Genomic DNA, 14,824 nt, shown 5'->3' with positions numbered 1-14,824 from the left:
TCAAGAAAACCTCAGCTGTTGAAATAAGACAGCAATAAAGGTTGGCAGTTAAGAAAAGCTCAGACGTTGAAATAAGACAGAAATAAGGGTTGGCAGTCAATAAAAGCTCAGACGTTGAAATAAGACAGAAATAAGGGTTGGCAGTCAAGAACAGCTCAGACGTTGAAATAAGACAGAAATAAGGGTTGGCAGTCAAGAACAGCTCAGACGTTGAAATAAGACAGAAATAAGGGTTGGCAGTCAAGAAAAGCTCAGACGTTGAAATAAGACAGAAATAAGGGTTGGCAGTCAAGAAAACGTCAGACGTTGATATGAGACAGAAATAAGGGTTGGCAGTCAAGAAAACCTCAGACGTTGAAATAAGACAGAAATAAGGGTTGGCAGTCAAGAAAACCTCAGCTGTTGAAATAAGACAGCAATAAAGGTTGGCAGTTAAGAAAAGCTCAGACGTTGAAATAAGACAGAAATAAGGGTTGGCAGTCAATAAAAGCTCAGACGTTGAAATAAGACAGAAATAAGGGTTGGCAGTCAAGAACAGCTCAGACGTTGAAATAAGACAGAAATAAGGGTTGGCAGTCAAGAACAGCTCAGACGTTGAAATAAGACAGAAATAAGGGTTGGCAGTCAAGAAAAGCTCAGACGTTGAAATAAGACAGAAATAAGAGTTGGCAGTCAAAAAAACCTCAGACGTTGAAATAAGACAGAAATAAGGGTTGGCAGTCAAGAAAACCTCTAACGTATATATATATAAACATTCATGTTGGTTCGAAGCAGGAAGAGCAGTAACAAGAAAGCATACGGGCGTAAATTGTATGTTTATGTTATTTCGGGGAAACAACTTCAGTTGATGTGAGGTGTTATTCTACCATATTTCTGAGATAACAGATAAGTAGCTGCACTAAAAAAAGATTGGAAAGTTTGCCAAATTGTAAAATATTTTAGCCTTAGAATTATGCCCGGGCACGGAGAAAGGATGTTATTAAAAATGATTTTTCTACCAAATAATAATTATTCGCTTTATTTCAACACTGCAAGATAGACTGTAAGGTCCGGGTAAGGTGTAGTAACTTGCTTTCCCAAATTTCTTAAGGTCATCAATACACTTCTATTTCAGCCCTCCACCTCTCCCCCCCCCCCTGAAAACTGAGGGCTAATCGGCTGCAATAATCTGAGACATCTTTTCTTCCGGTGTTCACTGCCGGTGTTCTTCCAGTGTTCACAGAGCTATTGTCCTGTGCACATTTATTTTACTTCGTGGAAACTTACGTGCGGAAAAAGCTTCATTGAGCTCGTTTCGTTTGTGGCATATAGCACTGGCTGCGACACGTTGATTGCTACATGATGACGCTTGAGAACCGAGTTCTCTCCATTTGACTTTGAAGAAACACAAATGCTGCAGAAATTCCGATAATTGTCTTCTGATGCATATTATTCTTAAGCAGTTTGTCTAGAGTTGGAGCTCTTTAGGACCAAATAAAGCTAGGAGTAGTAAAAGACTGCATTATTCTATTAAAGCGAAACTTTGGTGTCCTCACTGATTCCGTTGTACGCCAATACGCCCCGCAGGAAGGCCAGCGATCTCTGACGATGATGATGAATGATCGTGGAAAAGGCAAAAACGTTTCCCGTTGCCGGAATCGAACCTAAGTCCATTGCGTCATGAAGCCGGCGTAAAACCCCTTGCTTCATTTTGACATGGTCCAAGTGGTCTGCAAAACCTAGAAGACAACTAAAGAATCCGTCACGAGAAGAGCGGCTTTTCTATGCAGGCCGTAAGCCTGTTAGCCACACGACGTTAGGCCTAACTTGTCATTTTGAGGTTTAGGACGTCAAGCCTAACATCACATCTTGGGGTTTAACACCTCAAACCGGCACCTACTCAAAAAATGCTCACTGAACGCCAAGCAGCAGGTACCGATTCGCGCAGTACACTCCAAACCCAAAAGTTAGCACACTCGAGAATTGCTGTGGGAACTCTAGAAAAGTGGTGCGTACCTCCACAGTAAACCATACAGTGTAGGGTTGGCGAAAGAAATAATCCATCTCGAGAAAGTTTCGCGCTCAAGAATCGTCGTCATTAGATGGAGAGGTGTATGATTTTTTCTTTTGAAGTTTTCTCTTGTTTGTTTCGCCAATGATGTAAATTGATACCATTATAGCTTACCGTTATACCATTACAGTGTCTTTACTTCACTAATTTGTTTTTTTTTTTAAGATGCAAGCCGTACTGCAGAGTTGGTCCGTTTACGCTATTTTTTAAGAAAAGGCCGACAGCCAATCAAAGTGTCCCGCGATAGAGGCCGGGTGGGTTAAAAAGGGTCACAACGAGAGTAGCCAACATTTGAACTGGTAACGGGCTACACTCTAAATTTTAATCCAAGCCAATGACGAAAGCGCGTCATCCCTATTTCATATTTGCCGCGCTTTCGAGGCGCTTTTTCAAAGAAAGTGCTACGAGTTGTGCCGCGCCTCCGCCAGATGGCGCCACGGGTCCCGCGACCGAGAGAAGACGCAGTGAAACATCCCCCTCGCGAGGGACACGATCAAATGCAGAGCATTTCCGGGGGCGCACGACGTTAAGTAGTTTGCGTTACGTTAATGTTGTTGCACTTGTGGCAACTGCTGACGAGAGAGCGCTCGTCAGCAGTAATTTGAATGAGTCAACGGTATAAGGCGCGTTCGTAGCGTCATCATTCTGTGTCGGCTTTGTGGCGCAGTGGGTAGAGCACCATGTACATTGCGTTCAGCCCGCAGGGTCGAGGGATCGAAACCGGGCGCCGGATAGTATTATTTTTTATATAGTAGGGAGGGGTGCAGTGCGGACTACGGACGTCAACGCGGATGACATCGTGAGTAACTGAAATGCTCTGCATTTAAAACGGGGCGCACGAAGAGTATATATAGGGAGGAGGCAAGAAACCAGGAGTCGGAAGGAGCTCGTGCGCTTCAAGGAATGAGGCAGGCGGACGCGGCCAGTCCGACGACCATGCCATCCGAGCCTGGGCAAGAGCGGGCCGACCTCGCATCGGCTGCGGCGTCCTAGGCGCTCCACCAACCTGTGTTTTGGTGGCCCCAGCGGCATTGGTTGGGCACCAGTTGTTCAGCGTCCACGCTCCGTCGACCTTCACTTCGACGGCCCTGAAATGCTACGTTCGTGCCGAGACCTACCTGGGTACCTCCGAAGGCAGCGGCTACCAGGGGGTAGCCACCGAAGAAATACGTCGGGACGCGCGGCCGTCCAAGGGACGACCGCAAGCATTTTTTTTCCCGCAAAATGTTTTTTGCCGACATTTTTTGTTTAGTCTTTTGTTTTGGCGGGAGATGTTTAACATGTAATTTTTTTAATTTTGCCAGATAATTTTTGTGAAAATTTTACTTTTTGTAATTTTCTGCTTTTTTTTTTTTTTTGGAGCCGAGGCGGGGTAGGGGTTAAACCTCTGTCTGACGAATTATCTCCAATACGACGCTATTATAACGATTAAAGGTGTTACCTCCGCAGAAGTTGCATTTTGTGAAAAATGCAGGGCGTTACGTGGTCCTGGCTGTGGGGGTACCTCGGCAAAGAATGCTACGCAATAATGACCACGCAAGCGACGTCACCTGAGGCAATCTCCCCCGTTTGCGAAATAAACGTTTTTTTTTAGTGTGTTGTGTACTTCAACGAGTACTTACGGCGCGCGCTGCAAATACTTGATACTAATCTTTTTTCAGGCGGTGAACTGAAGCACCACCTTGGCGGTTTTGTAACTTACGTCGTGGCAAGTTCAAATTTAGTAATTAATGGCCGGAGCAACTCATGCGCACTGTATAGCGCCGTGGTGGAAAGATGAGTTACAGCGACTGCTGATCGTTTATGTGCGCTAAGTCGACATCTCGGCACACGGGCGCTTTTTGAATCCGCAAGCCACAGAGCCACGACCGGGGTGGGGAGTTTCAGCATGACGGACATTCATTGAGACGCCGTTGTCTGCAGCCGTTGCCTGGAAGATATACCGAAATTAATTATTATTAATTATTTGATTAATTAATTCACTCATTCATTCATTCACTTGTTCATTCATTAACTGAGACGCGCTTCTTACGCCCATGCTAAGGTATCACGTACTCTAACGATAGAGACTTAGTAAGAGTCGATGTTGATTGATTGATTGATTGATTGATTGATTGATTGATTGATTGATTGATTGATTGATTGATTGATTGATTGATTGATTGATTGATTGATTGATTGATTGATTGATTGAGTGCCACTTATGCTCAGGTCAACGAGTTACTCGGGAAGCCAGGACCCCCGTTGAAGGCGGCTACCGAAGCCTGTCTCCTGCCGAGCGTTTCCAGCTAGAAGTGGCGATGCCTTCGTCTTTGGTCCGGCAGCCTGCGGATGCTGGTGGCGCATCGGTGTTCGACGGCCACGCGGCCCCGGAAGCCGCCGGTTCGGATGACGGAGGATTCCACGCGACGGCGACCCGGGCACTCCTCGCTGGACACAAGCCCGACGCCGGGCCCGACGCTGAAGACTCGTTCTACCGTTGACCGTCACCCAGGAACGAAATCGGAATCATCGTGTGGGCCACCAATCATACAGGTGCTTTATTAGGCCTTATTATCTCCGCATAATCAAGCGGGGGTAGTAAACAAGGGACGTAGTAAGCGCAAAAACACGACAGTGCTGCATTCACAACAAAGTATATTTGAGAAATGAAGGAGCCTGTGCATTCAACTATTTCTACCACGTAAGTACGCATCACAAGATACTAATTAGGCAAGCGAACTAAGACGTTAATTAGGCAAGCGAACTAAGACGTCAGGATGTTCCATGAACTCTTCGCTTTGCCGGCGCGACATTTCGCTTTTGTACAAAGCTGTACACAGGTCAGTCACACACGCCTCGCCCCACTTCTTAATACGGAAGGCATTGTTACCTGTTCATTGCTGTTTGGCACAGTATGGTGCAGGTATTTTTTAACGTTTCTTAAAATAATGAAGACCGGGTGGTCTTTAGTTAATGCATCAGAGCCTCCCCAGAGGTAGCGAGAAGCTATGTTTTAGAGTGGTTATGGGCACGAAATAGAGGGCAAGTAGATACTAATGTAAAACGCAGGAGTGCCCGGGGTTGATTTAGCGTCTCTTGGTGGGTGCACCTGGAAGTGGAAATACCCGATTTACTCGATTCTAAGCACCCCCTTCTTTCCAAGATCGCAATGCCAGAAGTAAAAGGGGGGGGGGGGGGGGGGGGGGGGGTGGGGGGGGCTCGATTCCAAAAATCTAAAGTGCCCCCCCCCCCCTCACACACACATACACACTTTGCGCTGCCGTTGTCAGATGAGACAGGCGCGAGGAATTTTGTTTCATACAGCAGACATTAAAAAAAGTATCCACGCACAGTCAGTGAACTGCCCGCTTACATCTGATACTCAGTCACTCTCAATACCACTCGAGTGTGTAGTACCGCATGAGCCGCTGCTCTCGCTACCTCACAGCATGTTGTCTTTTGTTCCCCCGAACATTTTTTTAAATGACTCAAGTGCAGCGAAAGGCGCAAGAACAAAGCGAGAAAGCGCTGTTGTTGGCCTGCAGTATTAAATGTATAGCCTCAACAAGGCGCGCTTTTTCGCTGGAAATGCGGTGCTTAGATTCGCATGCAAACTTTTTTCTAATGTTTTTTTCTGAAAATAAAGGGAAGGGGGTGATTAGAGTCGAGGGGTGCTTGTAATCGCGAAATACGGTAGTGTAAGCTCACGGCCCGTTATAAAGTAGGGTGTTAAGGGGAATCTGCTTTTGGTTTCTAATTGAGGACATGCCCAAGAATATGCGTACTCGCGAAGGGAATTTCACAGTTGGTGCATATGCTGCGATTATGAGGTATAAAAAATGCTGGTTTACAGGGGATAGGTTTGCTAGGGAGTGTCATTAGTTGACCTAGGGGGACTTGTTATAAATGGTCTCGATATATGGTAGCGCGGACACAAACGCATGAGTGGCACGTTTATTGTTTTGTAAGAAAGCGAAATACTATGACAACAAAATGCGCACTAAAAAACATCCGATGATTTGGTGATATACCCCTGCCTTATGGGCTTAAATTTTATAGCTCAAAATGCCTCCTGGGTTGTTATTTTGTAATGCCTAACCACGGGGTGAAAAGTGTCTCATTTATGTTCCATCTTGTCCCAAATAAACTGAGTTTGAAGGCAGCGCTTTCGTGCCGTTCTTTAAAATCTGGCCTTGTTTATTTGCGCTGATTCACCATGCTCTGCGCTTATCAACTAGCCCAGTTCTTGATGTTATTAACTTTTGTTCAACCTCTAGTCTAGGCTAGTATTATTCTTGTTTCCAAGCGCTAGTTTCCTGCATATATTGTACCATGAAAACGGCAAAAACGCATCCCTTGATGCCACAATCTAAATGCCCTGTCTAGCTTTCCCTTCGCAAGCGCGGCCTTCTGGAATAGCAGGCCATTTTAGCAGGGTTAGCTTCACAGCTTTTTTCCTCTTTCGCCTTCCTTCCTTTTTTTCTTCATTCCTTGCTTCTTCCCTCCCTCCCTCCCTCCCTCCCTCCATTCCTTCCTTCCTTCCTTCCTTCCTTCCTTCCTTCCTTCCTTCCTTCCTTCCTTCCTTCCTTCCTTCCTTCCTTTATTCTTTCCTTCATTTCTCTTTTCCTTTCGTTCTTTCTTTCTATTGTTTTTTTTTACTTTACTTACTTACTTTTCTCTTTCTTTTTTCTGTCTTTTATCCTTGTTTATTTTCTTTCTTTCTTTCTTTCAGGATATTTTCTCTTTCTTTTTCCTTCTTTTCGCCTTCTTTTCTGCCTGTCATAATTTAGGAATATTCTACAGCCTTAGCAAGAACGCGCCCTCGCTTACCATGCAATATTCGCTTAATTTTTGCATTTTCAAGGAAAGCAAAGACGAAGTTACACGTGTGTAATTGTAGCTCTGTGTTGTAAGAGCGAATATTGTTACAGAGAAGACGACGCAGAGACTAGTGGAGAATAGCGCTCTGCTTCCCAAGTCTCGTCGTCTTCTTCTCCGTAACAATATTTCTATGGATAAGCCGTCATCACTGAAAACCTCCCCCACCTCCAACCGCTTGAAAGATAGCAGCGACTATGAGAATACAGTTAATTCCGTCTATTGAGCTTTCCATATTTGGTTTATAGAACCAGTGGTTCGATCACCGCGCTGTTCATAGCTGCTTTGCCGTTAATATTACACACTGAGAAACTGTCTTCACAGAGCCAGGCAGAGCTGACTGAGTTTCATCCCCTCTTGTTCCGTCAGATCCCGCCCTGATGAAAACCTTGCTGCGGTCCATTCCTCTCGCACAAAGGGAGGAACGCAAGAATGAGCGTAGTACGGAATGGTGAGCCCCGTCATGGCCAACGGGGAAGTCCTTCCCGATTATCCCAGTCGACGACCAGCGTTGTCAACTTTGCTTACATCCCGCGCTGTGACTAGCGCACTGACTTCTGATGTGATCCGTCGAATAAAATCGTCGCCAATGCCACACCTGTGAGAGTACCACGTGTTATTATAAAGCTGAATGTGTTGATACGTGCATTGCCACGGGAAAATGAACCTGTCAGAATGACATTTTGAGCGACCTGAACGGCTTTCTCAAGACGCCTCGTAGTTAAATAAAAATTCGCCGGGACAGCAGAAAATTTTCAGCAACTGCGAAGTTGTCTGAAAAGTCTACATTTCCGGTAGATGTTAACTTTTTCTTCCCAGAAGCTTTCTCTACTTTTGGGGCTTTTATGGATATGGTTGACTAACGTTCCCAAGTGCGGTGAAACTTTTGCGGCGTGAGCTACACTGGCCGATGTTGAGCAGTTTCGCGTGGCTCCTGGAGAGCCATGCTGCGCATGCGCGAGGAGCAGTGACGTCTCACGGCGCACAGCTGGCGCGCCGGAGCCGCCGTCGCCGCGACTGGATTGGATTGGATCGGATCGAATTGGATGGGACTATAAACTGGATTGCATTGGATTCGATTGAAAACCGTTTTAGGAGCAGTAAGCATGATAATCAGCTAATCCTAGACAACCAGGCAACCTAAGAATAACCAGCTGAACCTTAGCTCGCGCTACGTACATCCTGGCATAGCCGAGCTAAGCCACTGCTAATTTTTCGCCCGTGTCAACGCTGCTCAGCGCAATGCAAACTTCAAGCCCATTTCAGGAAGGACACATATCGTAACCAATAGTGGCAGTGTTCCGCCATGCATCAGTGCGCATCCCGGAAAGCAAACTCTCTAACCGGAAGGTCGAGATTGTTCGGACAACGGACTGCGGCTCCATGACGGAGAACGGGGTTTCCCGTCTCACGGCAATCGCCCTCACCATCCAGGCCATCGAAGTGGAACGGGATCCGTCCCCTTTCGCGACCTACCCTGGAATCACGCTGCACTACTGAGAAAGGGCACTTATTCAAAACCGCAACCACTGCTAACGAGAATGCAGGAAGCCATCCAAGGTTGCTTCAAACTAGCCCTTTCCCATTCTCCATTAAAATTAACTTTGGCTTGTCCAACCAAACGACCCCCTATTCAGATTTCAAGAACAACCAGGCGCACTTTCTCAGCCTGCGAGTGCCAGGGCTGTCCAGATTTGCCACATACGAAGAACTCTGATGCAGGCGACAATCACAAAAAAAAAAAGGGGGGGGGGGGGTATCCACTGTACCTCGTTCAACAAGACACGTATTAGCTTCAGTTTGGAACGAACTTCGTCGACGAAGGAGAAATAAAATTAATAGACTAATTAATAGTCTTTCCTAGCGTTGCAGGTTTTTGATCAAGGCAAGGGGAGAGATGCGCGAATATTATGGACACAAGGATTTAAATGTCGGTGGCCGTGTCTTCTTATGTAAAAGTGCTAGATATAGTTCAAAGCTGTAAAATCAGCTATCTGCAAATGTGAAATAAGTCGTTGTGGCCCGCCACTTAGATGCCTCGGGTCCATTAATCACTTACTAAATAAACTCATTTCGCCAAATTATTTATTTTCCAGCGGGGGTGGTAGAGAAGCGTAACCTTCAAACCCAGGGAAAGTGGGCTTAGTAGAACTTGTTAAATTCTACTATTGCTAATGCACAATTTTCTGGCCCTAAATTTCCGCCATTTCAAAGTTTATTTCAACTGGGAATTTTCGTCACTACTCAAGGTAGCCAGCTTTCAATAGACGCGATCCACGGGGAGTAGGCATGAGGGGAGTTCAGTCGTTGACGAAAAAGGCGTCGACGTCTTTGTCGAAGAAGCGGCCGGGGACGCCGTGCTTCTTGACCCGAAGCGAGTCCTTGAAGGGCCGCTGCTTCACGTAGGCGGTTTCGGGCAGCGACGACGCAGCGCGCACCGCCACCCGGCCTCCCGTTGAAGGCTTCGAAAGCGCCACCTGGGGAGGAGAAGGAATCGCGTGCTCTAATTGTGTTTTCGTGGGTAGGTACTATTAAAGGAACCCTACAACACTTTAGATAAGTACTTTCACTCTTTCATTCGCGTCTGGAACCACTTCTAAAGCTACAGTTATCGCCAGCACAGAGCGGCACTGCGTGATTTGCTCGTCGCACCAGATACGCCTTCCATTTCTGCCTTGTTTTTGTGTCTCTCTTTTTTTAAAATTGCTATCGAAAAGTGCTCATTGCTGCAACTGAAGGAAAACCGGCCAACAGCCGCTACACGGCCTCAGTGACGTAATTCGGGCCGTCGAAAAACGTCAATACCGGGAAAGAGAGAAAAATCTTTTGAGCGAGTGTACAAGTTATCTGATGGGCATAGAGCAGTAATTTTTAGCTTAGGTACTTTGCGACCCCCCTAATCTAAGTATTGGGTGTGTTGGGTGACTACGTTCTGCAAGCATTTAAGATTTCCAAAAAAGTAAAAAAAGAGGTGCAGGGTCCCTTTAATAGATCGCGTAAATTTTGCTGCACATTTGGTCTCTATTAAGCTTTGTATCATCATCATCGTCATCGTCATCGTTGTCGTCATCATCATCAGCCCGTTTGTGCCCACTTCAGGACGAAAGCATCTCCCAAAGATTTCCAGCCAAGGCTATCGAGTGCTAGCCGACTCCATGTTCTCCCCAAAATTTTCGTACCTCATATCGGCAACGAGTTCTCGGCATACAGCTATTGCGTCTGCGGTCTATGGGAGGCCACTCTGTCAAACGGATGGCCCACCTGTTGTCCCTCACTCGCATTACGCGACCAGACCAGCCCATGCCCATTTCCCTCGCTTAATTTGAACTAGAATGTCCTCCACTGTCCCTCAGCATGGCCGCTAGCATTCGGCGTTCCGTGGCCCGTTGTGCCGATCTAAGTTTCGTTTCAAGTCGTTGAGTGACACCCCAAGTTTTTTCTCCGTAAGTCATTACTGAAGAACGGATTGATTATATGCAAGATTTGTGAGTGACAGAGGAAGCGTACCAGTGAGGACGTCGGAGTTCTTCCTGTACCTCACCAGACAAGGATTTAGCAACCCTGGTTGAGTACATTTGCTAAAAACCTCCCAATGAATATAAAATCACACTGTCGGCCTTCAGGCACTCAATAGGCGGGGCTGCAGATCCTTGTGAGAGGCCTTCGTACTGCAGTGGACATAACCAGGCTTAAGATAAAGGTAAAGAAGCTTCATATACCATATGTTAATTTACTTGTGAATCCACATCCACATTTCTTGTGCCATCATGTTTCTTGTACCATCATGTTTCCCCTCGCCTAGATCTGTAAGTTAAGAAGGTGTGTAAACAAAGATTGTTGCTTATATCCTCACTTGTCTCCACAATGTAGCGTTTGCGCGCTTTCCCCATCCTTACCATTTATATATTTGCACCGCTGCCCATCCAGTACTTATACACCGAGAAACGCAAAAACAGGGCATTTGAAGGAAATATCGCAGATTACTTATAATGATGGGTTATACAGTCCGACAGTAAATTGTCGTATGTACAAGAAGTGACGCGGAATATTCAAGACGATAAGATGGGGATTGCTGGTGAATTGGCAGAACAACGCCGAATTACTTTTAGGTAAAGGACGCTCCCAATTTTATTGAGGTAACACGATACTTAAAAGAGTGGTGTTATTGATGGCACGCCTACAAACACGCCCGACCGGTCCTCTGGATTTACGTGGTGTTCATGACCTTTCGCACTTGCGTCGGTATGGTCTCTGTACAATCTGGCGCCCCCACCAAGCACAGTTCCCAGAAAAGCAGCTATTGAGTATTTAAGTGGAACATCTTTGACCCATACAACTGGTCGACACCAATCCTGAACGTAGCAAAGGCTATCCAAGACACTCGAAAGTTCAACCAATGTTGAGATCTGGAAACTATGTTTACCGTGCACGCCCCATGGCGCGTTCTCTCCAACACCACCTCCCCCAATGAAACAGATCCGGTTTATATAATACGGCATCACGTCCTCTCGATATTTAAACCTGCGGTTTGATTAATATTAGGAAACTTGTCTGCAGCCATAAAACATTTTTGGCCCAGTATTCGATAGGGACCTTATTACCTTAATAAGAAAAAAATTGCCGTGTTTGGAAGCGATTAAACGAGGTTGTTCGAAAAATATCTCGGTTTTCGCTTAACAGCGCGCAGTGAACGCGCACAATAGTTCACAGCAAGACAACACAAACGCTTCTCGGCGTAATCAGCAAGAACGTGCAGTAAACTTGTATGCAGCCTGCGCCCCCTTCCTTGTATTCTTTTCGAATGACGCGCACCCTTACTCTCTCCTCCTATACCCTCTCCGCATCCCTCCCTTTGGAACAAATGAGCGACCAGACGCTTTCCCTGCGCAACCGCACGAGGCGCTGGCTTGACCTTGGCTGAACTAGAAAGTTAGATTGACGGAACGAAGTGTTTTCTGTGTTTTCACCGGAGTACTGAAGATTTCTCTCTAAAAAAACTATGAGCACATAAAATTTGCCATACATACGCCCTTTCTGGCCGAAGCTGCCTCACGAACGAGTGCGAGGCACAGGAGAACAGTGCCGAGGGCGCCTGCCCAATGCCCGAGCATCACACGACGAACCATGGCTCCACAAAGCGCCAGTTCTCCGCGCTCTCTAACAGGCAGGCCTTTGAACAGGAAAAGAAGAAACAGCGGGAGAGCTGTACAGAAATCCGGATTTGAAAATTGCCGACGTTGCTTTAGGCGTCACAGAAGGCACCCGTTTCCGTGTGTTGTGGAAAGCACAAAATAAAATACTAAATCAAAGTTGAAATTAGAAAGAAATACGAAGTACATTATACACAGCAACACGTTCTGAAAATTATCTGCCATGATCCAACTTAAAACAGGCATACACACAGAGAGAGATACTGCTGTCATTTACGCAAACACGTGAAATATGCACTCGTATTATATATATGAATAAGGGAAAATGTATTTGCATCGAGTATTGAAGGCCACAGTTTCAACAGCGTGAAGAAGTGGTTGTGTACTAAATACTGAAATTTTAAAACCCGTCTACTAACCTTATTATCGCATATACAGGTATTGCATCTGAAGCTAAAACTTCGAGACCCTCATAAGCTTAGCAAACGAACGTTTATCTGACAGTGCAAATGGTGCGGCGCTATAATAACTGTCATCGCTTCGCAAGAGGCAGGAGCACATAACAAAATTCTAGACGCAAATATTTTCGTAGGCACAGGGCAAGGACCTCAGACACCTCCTCCGGTCTACGCATTGTAATTTAAACACGAATATAGTATTTTCTTTCGAATAGTAAGTTTATGAAGCAGGCGCCAATCACGCGATAACGAGAAGTGGTCCATTTGATGTACAGTTTCCATGCTTATGGGATTAACAACAAATTATTGGCCAGGGAAACGAAAGGATCCACTTACAGCGCTCAGCGACGGTTAAAGCCTCACGGCTTCCTTCTCCTCTTTGTCGCAAAGCGTGAGCGTTTCAATAGTGAATATGTCGTCGTTGTTGCCGTTCCTGCTTCTCCTGGTTATTATGACGAGGTTGATGAATTCGACGACGAGGTGACTGTTCATCTACTAGCCTGAAGTTAAATAAGAATTTTTTTTTACCACAGATGCTTGGACGATTAATTGTTTGGGTATGTGCCATTGACAAAAGATCATCATGATCCTCATAACCATCATCATCGCGATAATAATAACAATAACGATCATCAGTTTGCGATTGATTGATCATGATGTTTAACGCGCCGACGCTACTCAGGCGATGAAGCGCGCTGCAGTGGAGGGCTTCGGAATAATTTTGACCACCTGGAGGTCTTCGACGTGAGCCGAAATCTCGAACACACGGGCGTTTTTGCTTTCAGCCTCCATCAGAAAAGCGGCCACTGCGGCTGGGATTCGAACCCGCGTCCTGGGGCTCAGCAGCACAACGCCTTAGCCACTGAGCCGCCGCGGCGGGTAATAATCAGTTAGTGTCGTCGTAGTAATAGGTTCATGTGGTTCCGCATGTCGCTCCACACCATCACGGGGCCCTCACGCTCAACATTGCAGCAGCGTCATGCGCCGTGACTTTTGCAGAGAAAGTGAGTGTGGTTCTTTCCTTGGGTGTTCTTTATGTTATGGTTCGTCAGCAGAATACGCTTCACGGCGAAACTAACTTTCCCGCGTGTGCTGTGCAGCTCTCGATCAGATGTAGATATTTCGAGAAAAAAATCATACTGCAGTCGGCCGCTAAAGGGAGTCTATTATTACGGCAAGCTTCATTTACTTGTCGTAATTAGTTCACCGTGGAGACGTAAACAATTCGGAATTCCCGCATGCTGTCAAAGCAAGGGCTGCTACCGGAGAGGTACGCTTACATAGAATACCTGCCCCCTGTCTTTTGTCGGGGCTATCAGAACTCGTGTTTTACCGCAACTAGGTAAGACGTTAATCTCTGTGAGCGCGTATTTTCTTGTTGATTGCCAACTACTGATTCATCTGTCTTCTTACTTTTCCTTTGTGTTCTAATTATAACGGCACTTGATGAGCACAGACGCTATTTTTCGACGCATCACGTTTTTGTATTAGTTGCTGCGGAACCCAACTTATTCATTGGCTGTGAACTAATTGTTTATAAGCAATATCGACATCTCACTGAAAAAAGTTGTCCTTCCTCGTCATTTTATGAAAGCAGAAACAGCTTTGGATTACTGCACTTGTGACCTGCCCTGGTGTCTGTTGATGGCATTATGTTTTGCGCGTGCACAAAGCGCTAAGTAGATGGGCAAACACGGTGATTGTGCACGCATCTGCACAAACATAGGGAAGTAAGATAAGCAGTAGCCGATTTAGGTTTTTATGACACTGCGCAAGCAGCGGATAGGGTAGCAGCAAAAATACAGTAGCCACCTTTTTCGAGGTTACTTCCACGCTTACCGTGCTCACTGATAATCTCCTTTGCCTAGACCGTCAACTTATTAAGCGACTTTCATCAAAACATAAGCACCTTCTTTTAAACAGTCCTAATGAAGTAAGCTCTCCTAATTCATAAATACGGGGGGGGGGGGGGGGGGGGGGGGGGGGGTGGGGGGGGGGGGGGGGCGAACCAGAATGCGCTTACGTCTCCTTTTTGGCCGGTTGTCAAGGTCAGAGAGGGTCTTGCTTTCTGCAGCGGCAATAACATTTTCAAATTATCATTATCATCATTGTCGTCGTCATCATTAACAACAATTTAATAATGTCCTTCGCAGGACGTAGCCTTTTCCCTGACACTTTCAACCACTCGGTAGCGAGTTTTCCCGAGTACGTTCCCTGTGCACTACTTTCGTATTTCATACCTGTATCGAGCCTTTTTTCTTCCCTGACATCGTTTACAGCCCTTTGACAGCCGTACTGTTGAACGA

At 46.1% G+C, this 14,824-nt stretch overlaps 1 protein-coding gene across 2 annotated transcripts in view; it reads left to right on the top strand.

Moving 5' to 3' along the window:
* Positions 1-7,501, top strand: part of LOC144180317 (uncharacterized) — a 30,371-nt gene extending 22,870 nt beyond the window's left edge. The window contains exons 3-4 of one of the 2 annotated variants that reach the window (XM_077708690.1): positions 4,283-4,585; positions 7,280-7,501. In XM_077708690.1, coding sequence (XP_077564816.1) covers positions 4,283-4,533 — 251 coding nt within the window. In that variant the 3' untranslated portion in view covers positions 4,534-4,585; positions 7,280-7,501. Of the gene's footprint in view, positions 1-4,261; positions 4,586-7,279 lie in introns of those variants that run through there. The other variant, XM_077708689.1, reaches the window with a different exon arrangement.
* Positions 7,502-14,824: the final 7,323 nt, after the last annotated feature.

This window comes from Haemaphysalis longicornis, unplaced genomic scaffold (genome assembly GCF_048455015.1).
Source record: "Haemaphysalis longicornis isolate Haplotype H1 unplaced genomic scaffold, Haemaphysalis longicornis Haplotype H1 scaffold_4, whole genome shotgun sequence".
Classification (NCBI taxonomy): domain Eukaryota; kingdom Metazoa; phylum Arthropoda; class Arachnida; order Ixodida; family Ixodidae; genus Haemaphysalis; species Haemaphysalis longicornis.
The sequence above is the reverse complement of the archived record's forward strand: the minus strand, read 5'-3'. Positions and strand labels throughout refer to the sequence as shown.